This window comes from Macadamia integrifolia, chromosome 14 (genome assembly GCF_013358625.1).
Source record: "Macadamia integrifolia cultivar HAES 741 chromosome 14, SCU_Mint_v3, whole genome shotgun sequence".
NCBI classification, from domain to species: domain Eukaryota; kingdom Viridiplantae; phylum Streptophyta; class Magnoliopsida; order Proteales; family Proteaceae; genus Macadamia; species Macadamia integrifolia.
In genome coordinates, this window is record NC_056570.1 from 3238255 (window position 1) to 3262940 (window position 24686).

Genomic DNA, 24686 nt, shown 5'->3' on the forward strand with positions numbered 1-24686 from the left:
TTTGGCTGCTGTCGGACCCTAGAAAAGGGACTTGACCACAGAAGTTGGAAGGAGGGGAAGGGGCAGTGAAAACAGAGGGGTCGATTCTGTTGCACAAAATCAATTTTTTTTTTTTTTGGTTCTCAGTCTCTATAGGAGCAGAATAGAGAATGGGAATGGAGAAAAGAGAGATGGAAGGAAGAAAGGAGATGGGGATCCTTCGGCTCTGATACCAAATTGATGGGGGCCTTAGGGAAGAAGGGAAGAATCCACAAAGGGGGAGGGGAGGAGATTCACACGACCAAGCATAACCACAAAGTTCACCCAAATGACTAATTCATCATTCAATTCATTCTCTATGTCCATCGACTACACCCAATATATAGAAAATAAAGACATGAAACTAGAAACTCTACTAACATAGTATCTAGCCTAAACTAGGAAATAACCATAAAAGGAAACCAATTTAAGAAAATAAATCCTAACTCCTACATTCAAATTTAGAAAATAAAAGGCTATGAAATAAAATACTAAATAACTACTAATTTTATTTCCAACCCTTGTTAGACCAAAACCCTGGGCTGGACCGGTTCTTCTTGGCTCTTGGCTTCCAAAGCCGGTCATGCTGGTCCAACGAGGTAAGGGCAGCCGTATCTACATCAGAAACTTATTGTTAGTCTAAATAAAGGAATCTGAAAATCATTGATGCAGCCTCTTGAAAGGCTCTTCACTGATTACTCGTAAATCTATCTAGCTCAGCTATTTAAAAACCTGCACCTTAGTAATATTCTGTTTCAATGATCTGTCATTCAAGATGAGATCTGTGTTGTGCTTCCTAGTTATATTTCTAACATAACTAGCCTTTGTTAAAGGGTGAAGTATGTGTATCGTGGGCCTATCGTGGACCGTAACTAATAACCCCACGATACACTTGCTTTTCACCCTTTAACAACCTTGATATGGGAGTCCTCAGCCCATGAATAATCCATGAGGGAAGCTTCATTTTGAAACAGGAACTAGCTTATCCACTCACCTAAACTATTCTTCATGATTCAACAAAAATTGCTTAAAAACAAAACTATCAAAATTTTAACTGTTGCTACCAGTAAATCTTCTCAACAATCGTTACCATGCATCCATGCCCATATTTTCACTGTGGTTCTGCCCTCAGTTTCATACTATCTTCACTGTTGCTGTTTAAACTTTCCAGTCTTGAGTTATCTTGATATTTATCCTTTGAAATGTTCAAAATTGTTCCAGTTCCAATCATCTGTATACTTACAAGTTGAATTAGAACGTGCATCTGCTGTCTGATTCCTTGATCACAAGTAATTCCTATTCTTATTTACCAATCTCCAAGTCTTCACAATCCTCAGTCTGATATCCTATCAACCATGTATGAGTCCCTAGTCACCCTAGCTACTGCAGTCAAATGATTCTTTCCTTCCCTTTCCCAGGTCTGTAATGCTTGGGTTGTGCTTGATCTCTGCATTGACTTGCTGCCACCAATTGGACCTGACAACTCCTGAATCTGAACCTGAGCTGTCTCTAGAAGCACACACAATCCATAGTTACAAAAACCGTAACGGACCACTATATTTTCACAACAATAGAATAAAGAATAATGTCTCCCGACTGCCACTTATATAGCCTATTTGGAGCCCTGGTTGACAATAATACCCCTCTTAAACCACCAAAACTCAACTTTTCTGTCATACTTTATTTGTAAATTTATCAACCCTGGAGGTCTGGCAAACCTGCCTAACCCCTTCCTTCTTAGGCTTTTTGTAGACCAGAGGTTCATTCAAAGTTTAAGGCACTAGGTTCTGGGATTGCTGATGAGAAGGTTATGACTTTGGACATTTACCAGCTTAGCAAGATGGGATGGTTCCTTTCTCCCGGAACTAGTCTCATGTGTATGAAATGGAGAATCTATTGATGACATGTTTTCTGATTTCTCCTTCGCAACAAGAGTTCAGTTTCCACTTGTCAGTGTTTAGTATGGATTGGGTGTTCCCCCAAAGTTGTAGAGGAGCTGATGTGGACTAGGCATTACTGCCCCTTTCAGGGCAAGGGGAAGATTTTTATAGAAGGTGTTGGCAGACCCATTATGCAGAAATGTGCTACTGATTATTTAGAAGATGTTGAATCATTGATGCAGTCCTATTCAGGAGAGGAGGGAGGAGATGTGGACCCCACCTCCTGGAGGTATCGTGAAAATATATTTTGATGGCTGCTCTGTGTATAATCCTGTCCCATCAGTTGATGGAGGGAAATTCAACTTAGGTAATAGCTTGGATGACTTTTAGGTAGGCAGGTCCTTGGAGATTTGCACATGTGATCAGAGAAATCAGTTTTTTTGTCTTCATGAGTCAATGCTTCCTTCTGTTGGAGCCCAAGTACACCAAATGACTTGGTTGACCTTTTTTGGGATACCTTTTCCTTGTTCTCGGTTTCTATTTTTTCTTCATCTGTTTCGACCCTTGTTCTTTTACCAGAAGTATTATATGCTTCTGCTTAACGGTTGTTTTTTATTTGAAAAAAATGGATGCCTTTATTGGTGCTACCAAAAGCTCCTGCATCAACAGCCAACTCTAAAGGGGGTATTTTTAACTGGTCACTTTTCACAAAAGCAGGGTCAAACTGGGAACCATAAAGGTGGATGGTACTGGTAAAACCCAGTTTTTAGTGGCTAGCCTCTTTCTTTGTGCTTGTCTTCCTTGTGTGTGGGGATGGAGCTAACCATGCCCCGATCCCGAAGGAACTGGTTTCCCTTGAGCAACCAGCTAATTGAGTTTGATGGAAGTCTCTTGTGACAAACCAGGATCTGTAACCAGTAACTGCAATAAAAGAGACAGGAGAGGCAAGAGAAAGAGATTGAGGGAGAGGAAGAGAAGGGCCTGTCAAGAATAATAGCCGATATAGAATCAAAACTAATTACAATGGGAAGTCCAATCCTAGTCCAACTCTAATTTAGGAAAGTAAACGCTAGTCTACTAAAAGAATAAAACCAAAGATGAAGATAATGACGACTAATCACGATAGGGACAAACACCCTCATCGTGACACATTTCTTAACATCTCTTATGGGCAGACAGTGATCTAAAGTCAGTGGGATGTTTGGGAGATGAAATCATCTATATAATTGCACATGGCTGCACTTACTGGAAAGCCTTTAAATATGTCCATACACTGGATGCTTGGTGTGCACTGCTTTTGTCATGAACAAGCATATAAATACAGACAGCCGTCTTTTAGAATATTTTTGTCCCCGACACTGTAAGAATGCAAGATATTCTTAGAAATATTCAGTTAAATTCTGTATTAATGGTAAGGTTAGGACAGTCCAGTAATTACTTTTCCCATCTGAATTCGTAGGAGTCTTTAAACTACCAAAAATTGGGAATTATTAATTATCCTCTGTGAAGTGGAGTCAGATATTACAATATCTGTATTAGATATGAACATGGGGGAGTCCTAATTGTACACGTAATTTGAATGAATTCAGGGGGAATATCTGTTTGTGTACTTCAGAAGCAAGTGACAGAGGGAGAGGGCCCTAGGGTGGAGTGAAAGCAAAGGGTCTTTGAACATTTTTTGATTTAATAATCAACAGCCATTGTTGTAATTTTGCGAGAATTTGTTATTAGTCTTGAATCTTCTTTCGTTCCAGAGGGCATTTTGGATGCTTGTTAGGTTGTTTTTAATCAAAATGTTAAGCTTCTGTGCAGGAGGGTGGTTCTTCCATGGGAGATAATTTGATATTGGAGGGCAACAGTTGAGGTTATTTCAGAATAGCTTCTGCATAATGTAGTAGGTGCTACATAGATAATTGTTACCGTCATTCAGTGACAGTAACTTCAGATATTCTTGGGGATCTTCTGAACACTTTTATGAGGAACCGGTCTCTAGGGGTCAAGTCCATCTTCTCCACCTCTGAATTTGTACCTTTCTCACTTGGTTAGGAAAAGTAGAACCTATGGTTATGGGTTTTTCTTTCTAGTGCTATATATGCTTTCTCAGTCCCTACAGCGTTCATAAGACTACATACACCAAGAGTCTAGCACCTGTCAAAGGCCTTTTATGATGCAGCTCGATGCTATCAGAGATTTACGGTGGAGTATTTCTCAGTGGTCATGGAATCATTCACTTGGGTTAGCAATCATTCTGCCTCTGCTCTGAATATCTAATTTGGGTGGAGCTAGAGGCTAGCAATGCTTTACCTGATTTCTCTCATCCTAGTCTTAGTTGTCGGCTTCTGTTTAGCCTAGTCTGATTAATTCAGAGCTCTTTACTTTAGGCCTACTTGTTGGGCTGGTGTTTCTTTTCTCTTGTATAGATGTGCTTTGCTGGGCTCTTCATCCATTGATTTACTCACGCTCTTTGTTTTTTCCCTGATAAATAATGTTACTTAACGAAATTAAAACAAAAAATAAAATTAACTTATTCCAAAGACTATTATTCCTCTCTGAGGCTTGTGAGGCTCAAGAAAACTCACTCACTCACTCTTAGTTATGGAACTTGGTTGCAATTTAGCCGAGCCAAGGCCATTTTAAAGCTTGCTCATGTCACTGCTACATTCATGTTTCATTGGGATTGTTGCATATACTTATCCAAGGGAATCCTATTAATTGAACTGTCTTGCTATGGGTAGTTCTGATGCCTAATTGATGCTGAATATAGTTGATGGAAAATGAATGCAATGTGCTCCTTTGTCTATTTCCTTTCTTTTAGCAGCTTTTCTCACTCTTCATTGTCCTATGAAAACTAAGTGTGATCTTATCATTTTTCTCTTTTCATAATTTTCAAGGCAATAAGGACGGGGTGGGTCCATCCAAATATCAATCTCGAAAACCCTGATGAAGGCTTGGTATGGTTTTTTTATCCTGGTCTTTTCATATTCAACAAAAACTGTTCCCTCCCTCTTCCTCCCCAAAACCCCCCCCCAAAAAAAAAAAAAAAGTCTTTATGATTTTGTAGCTATACTTTCTCCGCACTTATTTCAGCCATACATTAAACTCATCAATGAAATCCTTAATGCTGTTATCACTTAGTAGTTAACTCAACTAAGCCTTATTCCAAACTAATGGGTTCGGTTACAGGAATCGTAGTCCGCCATTCAACGCTTGTAGTTAATGATACATGAAATCAGAGGGCAGTTAAAATTAATATTATGAGATTCTAATTAAAAAAATAGAGATGGTGTGTGTCTTAGTGCTGCACCTTTCATTTATTGTCTCGTTGATTTTTCCCCAGACAACTGAGAATCACCTTTGGAGGGGGAGGGGGGTAGCATACAAGTGCAACTGATGATCATTTGATCGTAGCTGCTAGATTAATTGGTTGAATATTTGGTACAATCAACATTCCTCATCCCCTGACTGGTTAATTTACTGTTCCTCATGGGACCATTAGTAGCCCATGGTAATTAAAAGTCACTGTTGGCCCAGCCAAAGCTAATTTTTAGGCTGTGGTCAAATAGAAGGGAATTTATCTTTCTGTTTAGCCAAAGCTAATTTTTAGGCTGTGGACAAATTAAAGGGGATTTATATTCTGTTTGGTCAGGATTTATGTATGCGAAGTGCTGCATTGGCAACACATTGTAAACCATGCTCAACATTCCATTGTGGGGTTATATCACATGCATTTGTTTGACATGTCAAATTAGGATATGAATGTGCTGGTGGGTCCCAAGAAGGAACGGCTGGACATAAAGGTGGCACTGTCTAATTCATTTGGCTTCGGAGGTCACAATTCCTGCATCCTATTTGCTCCCTACAAGTAACTATGGGAAGTGTAGGTATGTTTCTCCAGCGTTGGCTTAATGTCTTGTTATTATTGAAATTTTGAGGAAGAAACCAAGCTGAAATTTAGGTGTTGTACTTGAGGCCTGGAGAGTTTATGAGGTTATCTCCCCTATGATTGTTTGATAATTCCTTGCATGACAATCGTAGAGGCTACTCACTGGTAACATTTGCTTTGAAGGAAAGAAAATTTATACAAAAACTCTCAAGCTGCATGTGAAATATATGTTGTTTTCTGCCTTTGGCTTTGTGGTTATGATCATTGATCTGGACCGTCAAATCGATTCCCCATTCTTTGGATTGTCTGGTACCCTGAGAATTGCCTCGGCAGATGGTCAAATTGATTGGAGTCTGTAAAACCAGCCAGGAAAATGTAATTTTTTGGATCCTTTAATCAACGGTACTACTAGGAGAAGTAAATCAGATGGTTTACTGATTGGATGGGTTGTCTGAGCAATCGGAGATGCTGCACTTTTGTTGGCTTTACGGTACCAATACTTGATCTTAGATTCTCAAGATAGAAGATCTAAAGATTTTCCATTGAGGCAACCAAAGGTATTGGTCGTGATGCTGCACTTTGTTCTTGTCAGGTTAATGATTATTCCGTGAGCATCTATGAAGCTATTTCTATGATCTGCACCTTTCTAATCTATGCAGCATTTGTGTACAACTGTGCTGTTTATTGCGTAAACCTTTATCTTTAAAGATGCTTGAGGATCAGCTGTCTACTGTTCATTGGTTTTATGGATGACTGATAAGTTTATGGTGTATTGGATCAGAGCAGGAGGTGGTGGTCCTCCATTTGTTGCAACCGCCGTTGGTGCTGGATTTTCAAAAACATCGAGTCTGCGGTGATGGTTGCTAGTAGTCTGTCTTCGCCGAACTTGGAGTATGAGATGGGAGCTTCCCCTTGCTTTTCCAGTAAGCTTTACAAAGTTGAACAGCCTTTCTTGGAAACTTATTTTTTGGTTTTTGGAGGGTGGGGAGGGGGGGGGGTGGTTTGTAAATGTTGAGTTTGGCTCTGAAAACTGACACATCACCAATTTGGGCATTGATCTATACAGTCAATGATTATAATAGCCAACTCTGCAGTCCAACGTCCAGAAAAGATATAAATGGCCTTTGAGATTTATTTATTTTTTCATTTCTTTGGGGTTTTAATATATTTATATTGTTCACTTTAAAAAAAAAAAGAAAAAAAAAAATCTTAAGGACTTGACTTGTTTCCTAGCCCAGATCAGTTTAATCTTTCTTGACCATGCCCAAGCTGGATGACCTACTGGTCACTTTACTATCTCAACATGGATGCTTGTCCAACATCATGAGTTCCCTCTTCAATGAGGATCGGAACGGGCGATTCTCCCTGATCTGGCTTGGCCAATCCTGTATGGACAAACCCTGTATGCTTGGAATGTGCCGATTCCAAGGCCGAATATGGACAAAATTGATCGATTCATATCGGTATCATATTGGTATTGGCATACCGATAACTAAATCCTTAAGGTTTCCACAGTATCAGTGAGGCTAAAAATTGTGTGTGAGAGAGACACCAACAGGTAGCACGCGTGTATCAATACTCAATAGTATATTTTTCAACTTTGGTGAATGGGACCCAACGGGTACTTTAGGAGTAGAAGAGGGATTAGAGAAGACTTCATCTGTCATAATAGCTCTTCACAATCGTGGTGGAGTTTCATAGGGTCGTGGAAAAAACAAAAGAAAAGGTACTTGGCTTGGGTACAAGAACAAATAGGGTGGATGTGGCATCTAAGAACACGATAAGTATTGGATTCATTTGAAAAATCGGTGTGTATTAGTTAATAAGTTCACAACGCTTTTTAAGCCTTGAGATTCATGTGTTAAAGAAGGTAATATTGTATTAAGATTAATAGGGGTGAGATATTACAATGGAGGTGACCGAAAAAGTAACCCCTTCTTAAATTTTAGTTAATAGTTTTGGATCTCTTCTCCCTTCCTCTTAATCTTCATTTTAAGAATTTTTCCTCTTGCTTCTTTCCCTTCTTTGTTTCAGGTTGAGTTGAGGGGTTAAAATCGTCCGTAATTTCAATCTCGTACAATTCCGTGCAATACCACTTTCAGGTGGTGACATGTGTATTGATACCAATACAATGGTCCAGATCTGGTACAACTAATAAAACATTAAATCAATGAAGATGTATTTAAATCAGATCTGGACCATTGCATTGGTATCAATACACGTGTCACCTCCTGAAGGTGGGATTTCACGAAATTGTAAGAGATCAGAATTGCAGACGATTTTTTTCCTGAGTTGAGGGATGAGGCGATGGAGATGAAATGTGGATCGGGTACAATCGGGTTAGATATGATGTTTAGTTGGCCGAATAGTTGTAGCCGTTGGATTCACCCAGTTCTTTATTGGTCTTTAAATTCGGGAACCGTAGAGATTCCCGTTCTAGGTCAAATATCGGCCACTTCAATAATGGAATGGTTAATAAGGCACTAGCCATGCCAGCGGTTTGGTGGTGAGCACGTGAAAGTCTGTTAGATGAGCAGGAGGGGGTGGGGCCATGCCTGATGCATCACCCACCACTCAAAATATTGAATATCCTCATATCAAGGACAACTCCCCATTCACGTGACATAGATTGTCGGTGGAATCCACTCGCAGCCACCCGGTTGGGCCACAAAAGAATATCATCCCTTAAAGTGAATTATTTAATATGAATTTTAAATAATAATTTAAAAAATAAATAAATAATTTCATCGTGGGTGGAATCATCAATATATATAGAAGATTTGGAAAAGTGTTACTTATTTAATGGTTAAAAAAAAAAAATTGCCTAGTCACATACAGCCTACGCCTAGACACCATGCCATTGAAAATGACTACCTCCTTTGCGTATAAATTGAAAAATCCCCCCATAACTGTCCATGCGTGTGCTTTTATTGGCTTCCGTCGGTGTAAGGCCCTGTGATTAGATAATGTTCTGTTTTTTCTTTTTTGGATAAGATTTCCTCAAAGATAACATAGTCTCCATCAATACGTGGGTTAATAAAAGAAATAATAGAAACATCAATAAAGACGGAATTTCTACATTTAATGAGGATTCATGATCATATATGCGCATAAGGGCCACAATGCTATTTAAGCTGCTTTTTCGCTTAATATATAAATTAAATTTAATCAATTTAAATAGTTAACACCAAAACGCAACTGCTTATTAAATGATATGAAGAATCAGCTGGAACCGATCTAATCCCATAAAATAATAATAATAAAAAATAAAATAAGTTGATCTGAAGTTCTGAACAACAGAAACCCAACAGAAACATAACCTAAAATTTCATTTGTTTTAAGGTATCCGTACATACAAATCGATGATTACTGGCAGTAACTAACATCAACTGCCGTCAGTTCGAGTATCCATAAATCAAGGGTAGGTGTACAATGTAGGTCCTCCATCAACGGCCACGGTCATCGTCAAGGCGATTGATAAGATAGAGCGCATTACTGGTAACCTTGGCGACATTGCTCATCTTACGCTTCACATCCGACGACTTCACCATCTTCCCATTCCCACCGGATCCACCCACATCCTGAAACCCATCGAGACACGTGTCTTCGTCGGTGAGTGCAGCGCTCACCCACGTTTCCGCGTTACTCATATGCCACCGGAACATTCCGTTCCGGCTACGCAGGTTCCGGAGCTCCGACAGAGTCTTCCTCAACTCGTCCACCGAGTCGGATAGCTGCTCGACACAGTCACTCACCGCAACTCGTTGCCTCTTATTGCTTACTCCGCCTCCCAAACTAGTTCCCACTTGGGATAGATACTTGGAGACCTTACGGGCACGGGAGAGGCTGACGTTGACGGCGGCTTGGGCGAGGTCATTGGGGGTCTTGGGCTTGCCACCGTAGGTGGAGAGTGTTCGAAGGCAGAGATCTGGGTAGCTGGCATGAATGCATGAGGTACGGACCAGATCTTCCGATGAACCGGAGTTCCCTGACCTTCCTGAAGTAGTCGAATGGCTCAAGGCTGCTGCACTGGAGATACAAAGGAAGAAGAAGGTGGGGACCCAGAGTTTCATGTTTTGGGTTGGCCTCTCTCTAAGTTGCAAACTCTGAACTATTTATGAAGTAGGACCTTAGAGAGAGAGAAAGAGAAAGCAGTGGATTGCTTAACTGCTTACGGCAAGGGTTGGTGCTGAAGTCTGTACTGCAGTAGTGGGTGGTATGTGTATATATAAGGGGTTAGGTGGGTAATTAGGTCATCACACAAGAAATGTTCGTTGAGTAATAATAAAGTATGTAACATTAGGTTGTCATGAAACTTGACCTCAGTTTACATACATAGAGAATGCCCTGGGAAACACATTACTGTGTCCGTCCATGGAGACTTGGAAGTCGAACACCTCCTCTTATCAGATCAGTTTTTTGAAATAAAAATTTATAACTTGGGTGATGAGAGTTACAAGAAATGACTAGAGTGTGGATCCACAGGTCCACAATGAAATTTACAACTCGGGTAGTTTGGTATGAGTGATGACTAGACTGTGGGTCCACAGTGACAGACAGTGTTTGGTATTCCATGTGCAAAAGCTGTTACCTGTACAATCTTTGGCAAGAGGCAACGGTTGGTGCTGTGTGTTTTGTAGTACTTGATACAATAATAGATTGAGACCATATTATTGAAGCCTTGAAGGTGACTTGCAAATGGTTATCAATATTATGAAGAGGATGATTTCTCTTAGACTCGCCACCGAGGATAGCCACTGTGATAGCCACTGTAATTTCACATTGTCGCCCACTAGGTTCTAGTTTCAACCATATACTTTTTGTCCACACGCATGAACAGGTAATACTGTATTGGTACAAGACAAAGGAGTTTTTGTCATTTTGAGATACCTCCCCTCCCCTTTCCCACTTAATTTCTCAAGACTTTGGTTGCGTTTGGTAGTCATTCAGTTCTAGAAACGACATTTCATATTAAAAACAGAATTTTTAGTTTCTATGTCAAAATGCCATTAAAAAAAAAATATATTTGATGAACTTGTTTCAGGAATGATTACCTAGGTTGTTAATTCTTTTTGGTATTTAGAACGAAACCGAAATGATAGAACGAGGTTTTATCGTTTCACCATTTTACATTTCTAGCATTTTTTTTCCCTTTTCATTCCAAAATAAATCCGAAACCAAGTTTACACCAAACACTTTATTCCATTTTTTTGTTCTCATAGAACCAAAAAACACCAGAAACGTTTTTTTGAATGACTACCAAACATAGTCTTTGTTTCATGATCCTTGTAATGTATCTTTGCCTCATCAAATAGCTAATAAGAAAAAGAGTTTGAAATTTTGGTAGAGAGAGGACAAAATTTACCATTTAGAAGTCAATAACTTAATTGACACATAATAATAAAAAATCAACGATTAGAGTATTTTCATTCTAAATATCATTGTTTACAACAATTGAAATTTAATGTCTAATGTTTACCAAAAATTCCATGAGTCACTCATGAGTCATGACCAAGTCTATAATTTAATTCACAAAAAAATTCTTCTTAACCCAATTGCTCTATCCACTTGTGTTTTCTATGCCTACCAGACACATGAGAAAGTGAAGGTGAGTTATGAAAAGACCTTACCCCTTGCCTCCCACTTCCCCATATATCTAAATGCGGGGAACACAACATAAGTGGGAACATTTTGTTTTGTAAATCATTTTCAACACAATGTTCATGATTTATATATTTTAGCTTTTTCTGGGTAGAATTTATAGAATTCTAGTTAGGTATAATAGTATGATTCTAACCCCTCCCCACAACCTAAATAAAAGAATATAAAGGATTATGGTTGGAGGTGTAATGAAAAAACCAAACATTGCGGCCTTTATTTTGTTTCTTATCACCTCTTGTCCCCTCGCTAGTTTCCTATACAAAATGAAAAGTTAGGCAAATACCTTTTTTACTTTGGTAACGTCCTCCCTTAGGAAAATTTGGGCCAGAAGAGATTTATTTAGAAGTCAATCATTCATACGTCATAAAGATGTAGTTTGGTATTTTTGGGCATTGATCATCTTTGTCAATATATTGGCATCCGATATGAATTAATTAAGCTGGAAGCACTGAATAGTAGCACCCCCCCCCCCCCCGCCCCTTGGTCACAACTGTATGGAACATGTAACTGAAGGAACATGTCACCATTTGTGAGAGGATTATTTAGATCCTCTCCAGCCTAACATAAAATAGGAGAGAGAAAAAATTACTCATCCCTCTCCAGCTGGTTAACAGCTACTAGTTGGAGAGGATCTGAATCCTTTGTGGTATGGAGTCTATGAACAATTAACATGGTGGCAACCTTACTTGTCATCTTTTATTGGTTGTTTCTACCCACATGCCATAAACAAAAGGTGGAGAAGAATACTTAATAGGCTTACTAGTACACCCCCTTCTTTTTGGTTATCATAATGAAAGGGGAGTGGGAGTTACATTCCCGGATAGAAAATTTTCTCTTTCTTATAATGAATGTGTTGAACTATTAAAGAAAGTATTTTTTTTTTTTTATCACATAGGATTCATGGTTATTTGATGATATGATTGGACTTTTGAAACGGTTCATCTCATCATTAACTCTTGCTTCCTGATTATTGAAGGTCTGAAATATATTTATTTGTTCAATTGATGATGTAGAGAATGCGGCTGAAAAGCTTATCTTTTCATCATGGGTGAAGGAAAACTTGAAAGCTTAAAAACCGTAGAAAATTCACCATCTTATGCTACTTATTCTTATAGAAACTATAACGCTCGACAGTAGGAGAATTGTTGCCAGCGATTTAAATCAAGGTAATGGGATCAGTATCGGTTGGGACTGGTACCGAGACCAATATAGATTGGTTGATCACTCCATATTAGACAGTTTTGCCCTCATTTTTAGGGGAAAAAACATTTTTGAACCATTTTGCCCTCATTATTGGCCGATACATCACATTGGTATCAGTATGATCAATATCAACATAGGGTACCAACAAGATCAATATGACCCATTACTTTGAACCCTAGTTGTTGGACAAGTTGATACAAACTTGAAGGTGGTGCACTGGCTATAATCACATATGATCCAATGTGCTTGAGATATATAACCATGTAATAGAGCAGATTTGAGCTGAAATTGAGTGGGCATAGCCACCAATCAGAATGGATTTTTCAACTTTTTCTAGCTCTCGTTTTCTTTTCTCTTCTCACTGTACCAGAAAAAGAATCTGAGATCCATGGCTGTGCCCAGTCCATTAAATAATTGGGCTTACTGGCCATATCTGATAACAACCCCTTATTAACTGTGCTCAGATGCGTTGAATCATTTGGGTCCAGGTGGGCTAGATAGCCCGGATGGCTATTTGTTAAAAGAAAAAGACATAACTATATTTTTTTGTTCTTCTACTTCTAATTTTTCAATTCTTCTGGGGTTAGGGTTTTTTCTTATCACGAGGGGAGACGAGTTGATAAAGAGATTTTGAGGTCAGGGTTGTAGAAACGTAAACCTAAAATGATGTAGAAGATAATAAAAAAATAGAGCAAACAATGCAGGTAGATTTTATGAGGTTCAGCAAGGTTGCTTACGTCCCCGGTGAGATGAGATCCTGCTTCACTATCAATGGAGAATAGGGTGACAGCGCTCGTCCCTCACACCTCTCAGTATTGCTTGCAGTACAGAGAAATAAACTCTCGTTAAAAAATATAGCGAAAAACCCTAATCCGGAAAGTACACAATTACCCTTAAATTGTAACGGAATACAAGACATCGTACACCAACAAACAGGGGTTTCAACTTTTTTTTTTGAGAACAGTCTTTGGGTTTTTGTGGGGAAAAGAAGATTCTCTCTCTCTCTCTCTCTCTCTCTCTCTCTCTCTTTCTCTCTTGTTCTTCCCAATTTTTTTGGGGGGGATTTTGTTTCTAGTATATCTGATTCGCTGCTACCCCTGTTTTCCCTGCAACCTTGAGGCAAAACCGTTCCCCGGGGTGATACAGCCTTGGAATAGAAGGCTGGGATTAGACTCTTTGAGTTGGGTCTCGGATGGATAGTTAATCCATGGATCTGGATGAATTAAACTGGGTTGGTTTGGATAGAACCTGCCATGAGTTTAGTTGAGATAGATCCCCTCTTTTATGGTTCATCAGTTTCGGATTTCCAATTCGATCAAGTTGATTTCGGATACCCTGCAAATCTCCTCCAAGAGGAAAATTCGTTTCACTGCTGCAACCACTCTCAGTGGGTTCAGTGGCTTCAACCATTTGTATACTTCCAATTTGGAGTCCCACTAATATTCGTTTTCTAAATTTCGCTATGGTGTATAGGGAAGTAGTTTCTTTGGATACAGATGTTGGGCTGCCTGCAGAGTGCAGAGTATTATTGTTGATGTCTCTCTAAGATGGCCCAACCTCTTAGACAGATTGTTTGGAACTCCTTTGTAATTCTTTAGCGATTCTCTATAGCTGATCTGTCTTTAGTTATTATTTTATTTTTCAGAACAAATGGACGATGCAAGTATGAAACAAGTGCTTGATGCCATTAATAATATGAATGGGCGTCTAGATAGCCATGCGGTTGAATGAGATGGAAAGGAGACTAAATTTCGTTGATTATAATGTACTTGCAAGGATCACCAACTCACAGATAGCAGTTCGAACCATTGCATGGCCATTCAACAATCAAGGAAACACTCCATCAAACCCTCCTAAGTCAGCGCTCGACTTCTTAGGGAGTGTTTGGTTCGGTAAATCTTTGGGATGACATTCTTTAGAATGATAATTCTTAATTTTTGAAGTTGTTTGGTTCCACTAGGATGACCCTCATAAGTGAGCATCATACTTCCATGAATGACCATATTACAAAGGATGTGTTCCAAATTTGAGTTCACCTCAACACTTAAACTCATATTTGAGCAACCTTTTTAGCACCTAGTATAAAAGGAGAAAGCGGAAAGACGTTCTCTACGGAAGCCAATATCTCAATCCGCGAGAAACATGCACTAACCTTAAGGCAACCAAACGATTTTTCAAAAAGAAACATAATTCAGAAGAATGTCTATCAAAAGATTGACATTCATATCCGATACATACACCATTTGATTTACCGAACCAAACACCCCCTAGGAATTCTTGATGCTGCAAGGTTGGACGAAAGCACCTCAGCAAAAACCAAGATCACTGAGCTGCTCCAATTCTATGGATTATCGCTTGGAGGAACAGAAACCGAACGATATGATCGAATTCGAGAGTTTGTAGCCCTCCAATACTAGGATTAGGAGAGATTTTTCCTTTTTTTTTTTTTTTTGGTTACTCTAAAAACCATTAACCATTTGAAGAGTCAGCATCTTTTGCTAACGTTAAGTATTTAACATTGAAGTATTCGTAAGATTTAAGAAAATGAATGCCACTATCACTCCCCTACACTTTCACTTATATTTACTAAGATTTTCATATTCTTTACTTTTGTTTGATACTCTCTCATTTTTTTAATTCTACATCTCTTTCTCCCATTCTCTTTTTAAATATCCAGAGTGACCCTCATTTTCACCTATAACCTATTACATTTCTTTTAAATTAACTAGTTGGATATGACAAGTGTAGGGGAGTGATAGTAAATCTCTACGTATGGTTATACATGCAAATTGGACTCAAATAATTTTAATAAATACATTTAATCTATTAATTGTGTTATTAGAAAAAATAACAGTGATTAAGCATCGGATAATCAAGAATATCTGGGCACAGGTACCTAAAGCATCAGACGACTGAGAACAGCTCATGCATGACTTATGCGAATAGGGACCCCAATGAGTTCTTAAATCTTAATTAATGGGTGGGCCCACTCACCACTCACCACTCACCACTCACCATCCAAGAGTTATCACACAGTGATATCCATCCCAGACTCCCAATGATCACGTACCGATCCACGGGGCACGGCCTACTTATGTGATGATGATCAAGGCAATCAACGGTCCTGATCATTCAATTTCTAGAGAAAGAGACTAAAGGAAAATCTATATATTCGAAATGAAATCGAAAATTTCATTCTCAATAAAAATAAGTATTTACAATTGGATTAATTGCACCATCAATTCCCTCACCGGCCACACCTACCAAAACCCCCTCTCTCTCTAATCATCAAAATTATAGAGCCAGGAAGTAATTATTGGACGGCGAAAGGCATCTCCGTCTATGACAGTCCCACAACCTAACGACGCTACCGTTAAACACCGTTAAATCCTGAGAATGGTACCAACCCAAATCACTTCTTCTCCTCATCCTAATTACATCGCAAGACCATCGTTCGTCAGAGTAATAAATCTCTTCCCGGTAGGAGCAAACGACATCAACGCCGACGCCGGCGATAGGAATAGTATCCTCCTCCCCTTGATAATACAGTGTGAACTTGTCTTTGATAACCCTACAGTGGCCGTTGCCTTCCTTGTCATCATCATATTTGATGGCTCCAACGCCACCGAAAGAAGAGCAAATTTTTTCTTGATGAAATGGCTTCTCCTTCTTCTCCTTCTCTGATTCAGGCGCAGACCAGGTGGAGACTACTTGCATCGGTGGAGAAGACAGATTTACAGTAGAGCGACAGCGACCGTCGAAGGAAGGAGGAGAATTTGAATCACCTGATGATGGCGATTTGGTTCCATGGAATGAATTGGAGCCGACGGCTCTGATTCTCCAGAAACTAATAGCGGCAGTAACAATGGCGATACAGGTCAAGAAGCTCTGAACGGTGGCTAAAAATCCGAAGCTCACGTAATTAAAGGCAAGAGCTTCCACCGGAGATTGAAAGACTTCCATGGCCTCGATATAGCAACAGGGATCAGGAGCTAATTGTCTTCTCCCTCCCTCCCTTCTCTCTCTCTCACTCTCTCTCTCTCTTTCTCTCTCTGTTTTTTTTTTCTCTTCACTCAGCTGCCTCTTTTATCTGTAGTTGCTGTCGTCTTTGTTTGCTGGAGAAATGAGGCTGAGGGGAAGTTGTGATTTATGGGAGAAGAGGGAAAAATCTGGATCGTTGGATTTTCTGAAGGCCAAGTGGGTGGGGGTATCTGGAAGAGATGCTAGGAATCGAGAGAGATGCTGAGGGTAGATCCAAAACTTATGCCGAATTTCACATTTCACAAAACAAATGGGTGGTCATGTCTTGTTGTATGTTACATACTGTAAATCGGTTCGGATTGGCCTATTCGGGCGGATCCAGATTGGATTGATCTTGTATGGGAACTAAGGTTTAAGAGGCGAGGTTTGAAAGATGGGCTCTGGGTCGGGTGACGATCGATCTGGATTGGACATAATCAGATCTGACCAATTCAGGCCAATCCGATCCATTTCCTAAACCATGTTAGTGTTTTTTAGCTGATTTCCACCAATTCTAGATCAATTATGGCCGATCCCGTTTCGGGCCAGCCCAAATTGGACAGATTTTGTATGGAAACTAAAGGTTTAGGATAGGGTTTTTTTTAGCCGATCTCCACTGATTCTAGACCTATTATGACTGATTCCAAGCTGAGTTAGCTCTGAATCGACCAGGACTGATCAAATCTCGGTTCTGGTTTTTGAACCCTGATTAAATCAGCTCTCTCTGATGCACTTTAATTGGCATTGGATGGGCCATGATCGTGGCCAAGATCGAGGTTGATCCGGATTCCGACCCAACTGGCTCATTTGTTCGTTGTATGAAAAAGTATAGTTACATTTTCAACCCTGCCTTGCTTGACCCTTGCTGGCGAGGTTGGGTTTGGTGTCTGGTAAAGGTTATTACACGTATCTCTCTACTCTGTAATATCCAGGGTGGCAGAGTTATGGGTCCCAAATGGTGTGGGGCACAGAGGCTTAAAGCACTCCGTTCCCTGGAGGGCCTGGACGGCGAATGCTTCTTTCTCCACCACAAAAGCCAGTGCAAGGACAATTGGGTGCCTTGTCCGTTCTCCACCCTAAGGTCCTGACCTCCTCTTCCCCAGGTCACGTGGTTTATTTTCATTGGTTGTTTGAGAATAAATCACCTGTGGTTTTAGAAATTGGTATCCATCGTGACCCCTACTGATATATGCGGCCGATATGGTACAGATATAATTTTTTTTAATAAAAAAAAAGAAATGTGATAAATATATTGTCGATATCAAGTATATTAGCAGATAACACCAATAAAAATACATGATGGAGTATCATTCAGGAAGGATATGAGGATCATTTCAGAAAAAGGAAAAAGAGAGATAGACACAGGGTGCTAACATACTTGATATTAATGGCATAACCAATCTTTTCCCTTAAAAAAAATATGATTTTGATTTAGAACCCGAGGTCACAGCTCAATGCATTTGGTGCCCATAAGTATCCTTTTAGGATTGACATGCTCCTAGTACGAATTGAATTGATGAAATCAAAACGAATTAGTTCGAACCAAACCTCAACATTTATTAAAGTGGATTCAAGTTAAGGTATTGTGAAACAAATTCAAATCAAACCGAACCAAGCAACTAACAGCTCCAGGCTCCAGGCCCCAGCTCCTAGCATCTGAATCCTTGAGGATTCCATGGCAATATGCGAGGACTGACAAACGGGGATACATCCATCTTTGCATATAAGTTATTTATTTATTTATTTTATTGAAGCTCGTCCTTAATGTTGACCGTATAGATACATAGGGCATGAGAAAGAATTAGTATTATTGTGTTTAAAGATATCATGACATCCAATAGAATATTCCAATGGTTCCTTAATATATACTCTTCGGTAGTGGTTTTTTTTGGTTAAGTAATATTTTATTTTTAATCAATCACTAAGAATATCTTGATGATAAATCACTATTCGTTGAGGTAAAATTGTAAAATTTTTTTTTTTAAATTTATTTTGAGTTACTTCAACTTGGTATAAGAGTAGAGCATCAAATTAAGAAGTAGATGACGAGTTAAAGAAGCTTGATCATGAAAATTAGATGAAGATGCTTCAAACTCGAAGACATGATCTTTCAAGTTGAGGGAATGAGGATGCCATCATATCCAATGCTTCTATTTCTCTCATGGTTTGAGGAATTGGATTGGATCAATATCAGCAATGTCTAATATTGATTTTAGGCCTATATTGCATCATTGAACTGGTACGAAATGATAAAGTAAAGAAAACTAGTTATTTTAATGACAACTAAGGATATTTTTTTTCCTATCCAAGCACATTCAGATTGATACTGAACCTACGGAATCCTAATATTATCAATTCCAATATCTTAATCTGTGATTTTCATGGTTCTCACTCTCTCTCTCTCTAAAAGGGTCTAACTCACATATTTATAGATATATTTAGAACTTTTTTTTTTTTTTTTTTTTTTTGACAGGAGACATATTTAGAACTTGTTATCTTCTTTTAGTCGTCCCCATGTCCTATTGCAAATATTCTTTTAAGTCAAGCATATAACAAAGAAAGTGTTCCTAATGTTCCTACATGTATCTTTGGCTTGTAAAAGGAATAAAGTGTTTCTAATGTGACCTTTAGTGATGAGTGAATTCCGCTCTTGAGTTAGTGAGTGTGTGTGTTTGTGACTTTTTTTTTATATTTATTTTATACCTATCAGTAGATTGCCCAGATGGTTAGGGCGAACTGGAGATTGTGTGGATTAGGTCAAAAATTAGTCAAGATGCGCGTAAGTTGGCTCGGACACCTTAGCGACTCCACAAGCGACCTTAAGTTAAGTGGTCATCTCAAACTCTTGACACTTATTGTCTTATTTTATTAATTTTTTTTATTATAATAATAAGAATTAGTAATATTTTTATTTACCGTTGGATTACAGATTATGACTGAAGAAAATAGTAGACAATATAATACTCATCATCAATATTTTTTCCGATCAATAAGGCTGAATATCCTACCAAATCATGAATTTATGTTTCTCCTTTTATGTAATTTTATCAATTTAAAATGTTTTCTTTGCAGTCCAACTAAAATCTTTAGTCATTCGCTGACACATCCAAGCAAAATAATCCTAACTTTATATAAAATTTCAAACCATCTTTCAATTGGAAATTTAAGAATAAAACAAATTCAGAGATCAACCTAAACACTAAGGCTGTGTTTGGTAGCTAAGAAAAGAAAAGAAAAGAAAGGAAAAAAATACATTTTTTTTTTTACTTTTATCTTAAGTGAAAGAATTTTTCTTTGCACTTGGTATGTCTTCACCCAAGAGAAGATTCACCTTTTGAAATTCAAAATTCTTCTTAGGAATGGTGAAGTTTTCTTTTGTTCTCCCAAATTTTTTTTTTTTTTACAAAAAACACAAGAAAACATGATATAAATATGAAAAGATAATAAAATAAAAAATAATAATTACACAATGATTTCCTATGTGTCTATCTCTCTCCTAAAATTCAAAAAAATTTTGAATTTTTTTTTTCTTTTCTTTTCTTCTCTTTCTCTTGGCTACCAAACATAGGCCAAGGGATGACCATGAAATCTTTAATTTCAGAAAAGTAGAGAATGAAAAAAAGAGGATGATGACCGCAATGACGGAGAAGATATATTTTTTTATTATTCTTTGATGAGAAAGACTAGACAACCCCTTCTGATCATATAGATAGCATCTCCTTTGTCTTTGTCTTTTTTTTTTTCTTTTTGCATTCCTTCTAAGAAAAAGGTTTCACATATGTCTATTCAATCATTTTCAATTATCTTATTGAAATTTCAATAAAAATAATTTACATAAAATTACAAATAATTCAGCTGCAAAAACTCCATTTGTCAATTATTAAAATTTAATTGAAACCATTTTTTTAAAGTGCAAGTTTTCCTTCATCCATTATGAAGATGAATATTCATTTATAAATCTATCGTTATCATTACTCTCTGTATTGAGTTTTCGTTCCATCACTATGGTTTTTTTTTATTTATTTTGGGTATTGATCATCACTATGCATGCTAAGATAACATTCAGCGACTCAACCAAAAACGAAAAGGAAGAGAACCCTTTTTCATTTGATGACCATATGAATCTTTGAAAAGAAGACATCCACCAAATCAGGTGTCAGAAGCCACATATTTAAACATCATTGAATAAATAAAAATCGAAGACCAATTGGATCACCAATCGATTTGATTCGATTTGGTGTGATGTGTCATTGTGTTTATTTTTTTATTTTTTGGTTGAAGATGTGTCATTGTGTTGTGGAGTAGAATTATGTATATACTGCAGCATAGAGGATGTGGTGGTGATGATTCGTATGAGAATCAATAATGATCTTGTAAGCTTATCAGGACCGTCCATAATTGTAAACCCACTTCTATAATTGATTTTAGCCAACTAACCGTGGGATTAGGTGTATAACTTATGGATTAATCAAATGTCAAATTATAGACTCAAATCTATTCCAAAATATTCAATCATTCTTGTACATGATTTTAGGTATCTTGGTCAGATCGGCCGTGGTCAATATAGATACTTGATTGATGCCATAATAATGGTGTTAGAACTAGGGAGGGCATAATGGTCCAAAAAACCCTGTGTCAGTATTTTAAGGGGCTAAACTGTTTGATCGGGTTGATATGCCGATTTGTATTGATATCGATATCGATATTAGCAATGATCAATACTGATGCTGATGTCGTGCATTAAAACCCTATCCTATCATGTATATCCATGCTTTCTTTTGTAGTCATGGATTCAAGTATCAGTATCATATTGTTTGATATATATCGGTATCAATGGATACGTCAAGGTGGTATTAGTATCATTAGAAGATAAAATAATAATAATCGGTGATGTCTGTATTTTTGTGGTTAAATGGTAAGATCTGGTCAATATAGCTGATCCATATCTGTGCCAATTGGTATCAGACTAGAGACCGTATGGCTACTAATGCCATATGCTAAAGATTTTCAAACTTTTTTTTTTTCACTTAACACACTCTACTAGCATCTCTTCTCGGACTATCCACCTAAAAAATTTGAAGCCCATCCAATCTGTCTAATGGCAGACATTTGGGTTTTTATCTAATAGAAGAAATGAATTAGACTAGCATCAGGTGTGCATAGCTCAGGTTACAATACAAAATCTTTGATTTTTAACTGGTGAAACTGGGATCGGGATCTTCTATCGGGCAATACCATGTGTAGCACAGATTTAAAGATTGGGAGCACCTTGGGCTACATATCTGCATGTCTGAGGGCTCCAAACACTTAGACCTGTGCTACTTTGTAATATGCACTGTTGGGTTTTGTAGGATAAATACGCTTTCATAAATAAAATAAATTAAATAGGTGACCATAATTTGAAAAGTTGTTTTTGTTTATGTGATAGAGAAAGCCATGAAAGTTTGACAAGAGTCAGTGTTTTTTATTTTTCTGTTTTTTTGGTTATATAAAATGATAAATTTTATTCATCATCCGGCGGGTTAAGGGAGAATATCTTCCTATGAATGGACTTTTCGAACAATGAGTCTCATCATTAACTTTTGATTTCTTATTAACGAAAGTAAAAAGATATTTTTTCTAGATCTATTCAAATGGTGCTGTAATTTAACCGATTCTCTCTTCACCATGGATGAACGAAACTCGATCCTTTTTAAAGTATCATGATTCCAAGAAAAGAGGACTCTCATATCCTCCATGGAAGAAAATGATATAATACCTATAGAAGACATGGAGGAAAAGAGGATTCCCATATTCCCTTAAGTTAGATAATTCAAAGCTCTACTTTTTGTAATGTTGTGTTCAATTACATTCTCTGCTCCATTATCGAAAGAGAAATTGCAGAAACCAAAACTTCCCTGGATGAGCTTTATATCTCTGATATAATGGTAAAGACTTCAACCCAAGTCAGAGTGCAAGAGCCTCACCAATGATTGCTGAGCTTGGGTGTATAGCAATGGAAGAGCGAAGCTGACCTCCTTCGATCATTAGGAGAAGGAGAAAAATTTTCTTCACTTCCTCTCTCCTATTCTTTGGAAGTCCTTGTCCACCCCTAAAGTCACATCCAAGGACCCAACCATGGTACTTAGGAATCGATATCGATACCTAATCAATATGGATTGGCCGATATGGTACAAAAGTGATATTTTTTGAACGAAAAATGTTGTTTTGATCTAGAATAAATACTGATACGGTCCTTACAATATCAGTGGAAACCGATACGGTGAACTCAATCTATGCATCCAAGAGGGGGGGGGGGGGGGGTGGGGGGAATGAGTCCACTATCATATTCTGAATGGGATTGAAATTTTATAGAAAAGGACCCAATGGAAATTATGGGCTTAAAGAAAATATGAAAGAGCCCAGAGAAGGCGGAAAACTGTGGGGGGGGGGTCCAAAAACCAGGAGTTGGGTGGTTAACAACGGCCCATTTCATATGTTCTTCCTAATGAGAAATTTTCTTTTAGCTGAGCTGAATATTACGAAAAAAAAAATCCAAGTAAAGTGATTGGTTAGGAGATTATGGGTTTCGTTTTTATTCTTTAAAAATTATTGTAATATTCGCTTGAAAATTCTAATTGAACACTCTATTTATGGATGATAACTTTATTTTTCTTGAGTAACTTGGTATATTTATATTGTTGGGAAAAGGTTCTTAGAGCTGACATAGTGGGATGGAATCTCACATCCCCCTACGCACCAAGTTTATTGACCGTTAGATCTCCCTGTTTGCATCCGTATTGTTCAATGCATCTGGTTCGGTAACTCCCAATTTGTATTGCATTTTTCAAGTGTCTATAATAATGTTATTTCAAAATTTTGAATTAACTACTAAATATATTTTAATGTTCTTCTTTAACTTTTTTTTTTTACATTTCTTATCTAGTTGAATTTCTATTAAAGATGAATAATTCTTGTTTCATATTTTTGTCTTATCACCGATTGCTAACTATGATATTGACCAAGTCCTTAATAATTCAGAAAATTGTCCTTAATAATTTTCCATGGATCAAGTTTTTCTTAAGCCATCATGGTGAAGAAAGAATTCCTTCACCGATAGCCATCATTGCACTTGGATGAGTACATCTTTAGCAATGATTGAGCTTCTCTAGTTTATGCTCATTGGCTGGTCGGTTACATGCTTAGTCAAGCTGAATTCCAATTCCATCCAATTTCTGCAACCCTCTTTTGAATCTCCTAGTTTGCTTTTTTATTTGATCTTCATTTTTTCCATATTTGAGTCATTACAACATCGGGGAAAAAAAAAGAAAAGGAAAAAGAAAAAAAAGAAAAGAAAAAGAAAAATCAACGTAACTTCCATGTGGTAGCAAAATCCCCAAACTTCATTTTTCCATCTTTTAGAAAATCTTTACTTCTTTATTTCAATTTGGGAGTGGGTTTCCTCCTATGCCAGACTACTAATTCTGACGATTAGAAGAATCTTCAAAAGGGGCCATTAATTTGTCTTGGCGTGTTAAGGAATTTACACATAGACAGTGTGCGAATCTTTTTCCCTTTCAATTTTGGCATTGCAACCAATTCTGAGCCAATTTCAATTGAATTAGAATTGAAATCGAAAGTGACCAATACTGTCCCTGATTTCATTCACTTGAAACATTTGAAACATGTCATAGCGAGTTAGTTGGGCCAGTCCACATTAAAGTGGACTTATTGTTATTTATTTTGGATACTAGTAGGTAGGCTTATAACGTATATTTTTGGATTGGATTCGGCTTTTCGTAAAAGCCCAAATACCAGCCCCGCAAACCTAATAGCAAGTCTGTAGCTCGATGCATGGATATATATTAGAGGATACTTGATTGAATTAAAAATTTGAATCACTGCTCCCTGTGGTTTCTTGGAGGGAGACATATAATCAGATTTGGAAATGGATACTTATGCATGTGCTTTGATTAAATAAATTCTAAGATTATGAATTTTTTTTTGGGGGTGGGGTGTGACAAAATAAGAATATGATTATG

The 24686-nt window shown here is 37.8% G+C and overlaps 3 protein-coding genes across 4 annotated transcripts in view; 1 reads left to right on the forward strand and 2 right to left on the reverse strand.

The window, feature by feature from the left end:
- The window catches only part of LOC122060434 (3-oxoacyl-[acyl-carrier-protein] synthase II, chloroplastic-like), a 13148-nt gene extending 6221 nt beyond the window's left edge, over positions 1-6927 (forward strand). The window contains exons 3-5 of one of the 2 annotated variants that reach the window (XM_042623523.1): positions 4790-4849; positions 5648-5779; positions 6563-6927. In XM_042623523.1, coding sequence (XP_042479457.1) covers positions 4790-4849; positions 5648-5764 — 177 coding nt within the window. In that variant the 3' untranslated portion in view covers positions 5765-5779; positions 6563-6927. The remainder of the gene's footprint in view (positions 1-4789; positions 4850-5647; positions 5780-6562) is intronic. The other variant, XM_042623524.1, reaches the window with a different exon arrangement.
- A 2164-nt stretch (positions 6928-9091) lies between these two features.
- LOC122060433 (pectinesterase inhibitor 3) lies at positions 9092-10145 on the reverse strand. The gene has a single exon (XM_042623522.1). The coding sequence runs from the start codon at positions 9852-9854 to the stop codon at positions 9228-9230; it is 627 nt and encodes a 208-aa protein (XP_042479456.1). The 5' UTR covers positions 9855-10145; the 3' UTR covers positions 9092-9227.
- Positions 10146-15814: 5669 nt separating this feature from the next.
- LOC122061198 lies at positions 15815-16762 on the reverse strand. The gene has a single exon (XM_042624410.1). It carries the CDS (start codon positions 16606-16608, stop codon positions 15940-15942), a length of 669 nt encoding a protein of 222 aa, XP_042480344.1. The 5' UTR covers positions 16609-16762; the 3' UTR covers positions 15815-15939.
- Positions 16763-24686: the final 7924 nt, after the last annotated feature.

Coding starts and splice junctions, on each gene's coding strand:
- LOC122060433 (XM_042623522.1), bottom strand. CDS start 9,854: ATGAAACTCTGGGTCCCCACCTTCTTCTTCCTTTGTATCTCCAGTGCA.
- LOC122061198 (XM_042624410.1), bottom strand. CDS start 16,608: ATGGAAGTCTTTCAATCTCCGGTGGAAGCTCTTGCCTTTAATTACGTG.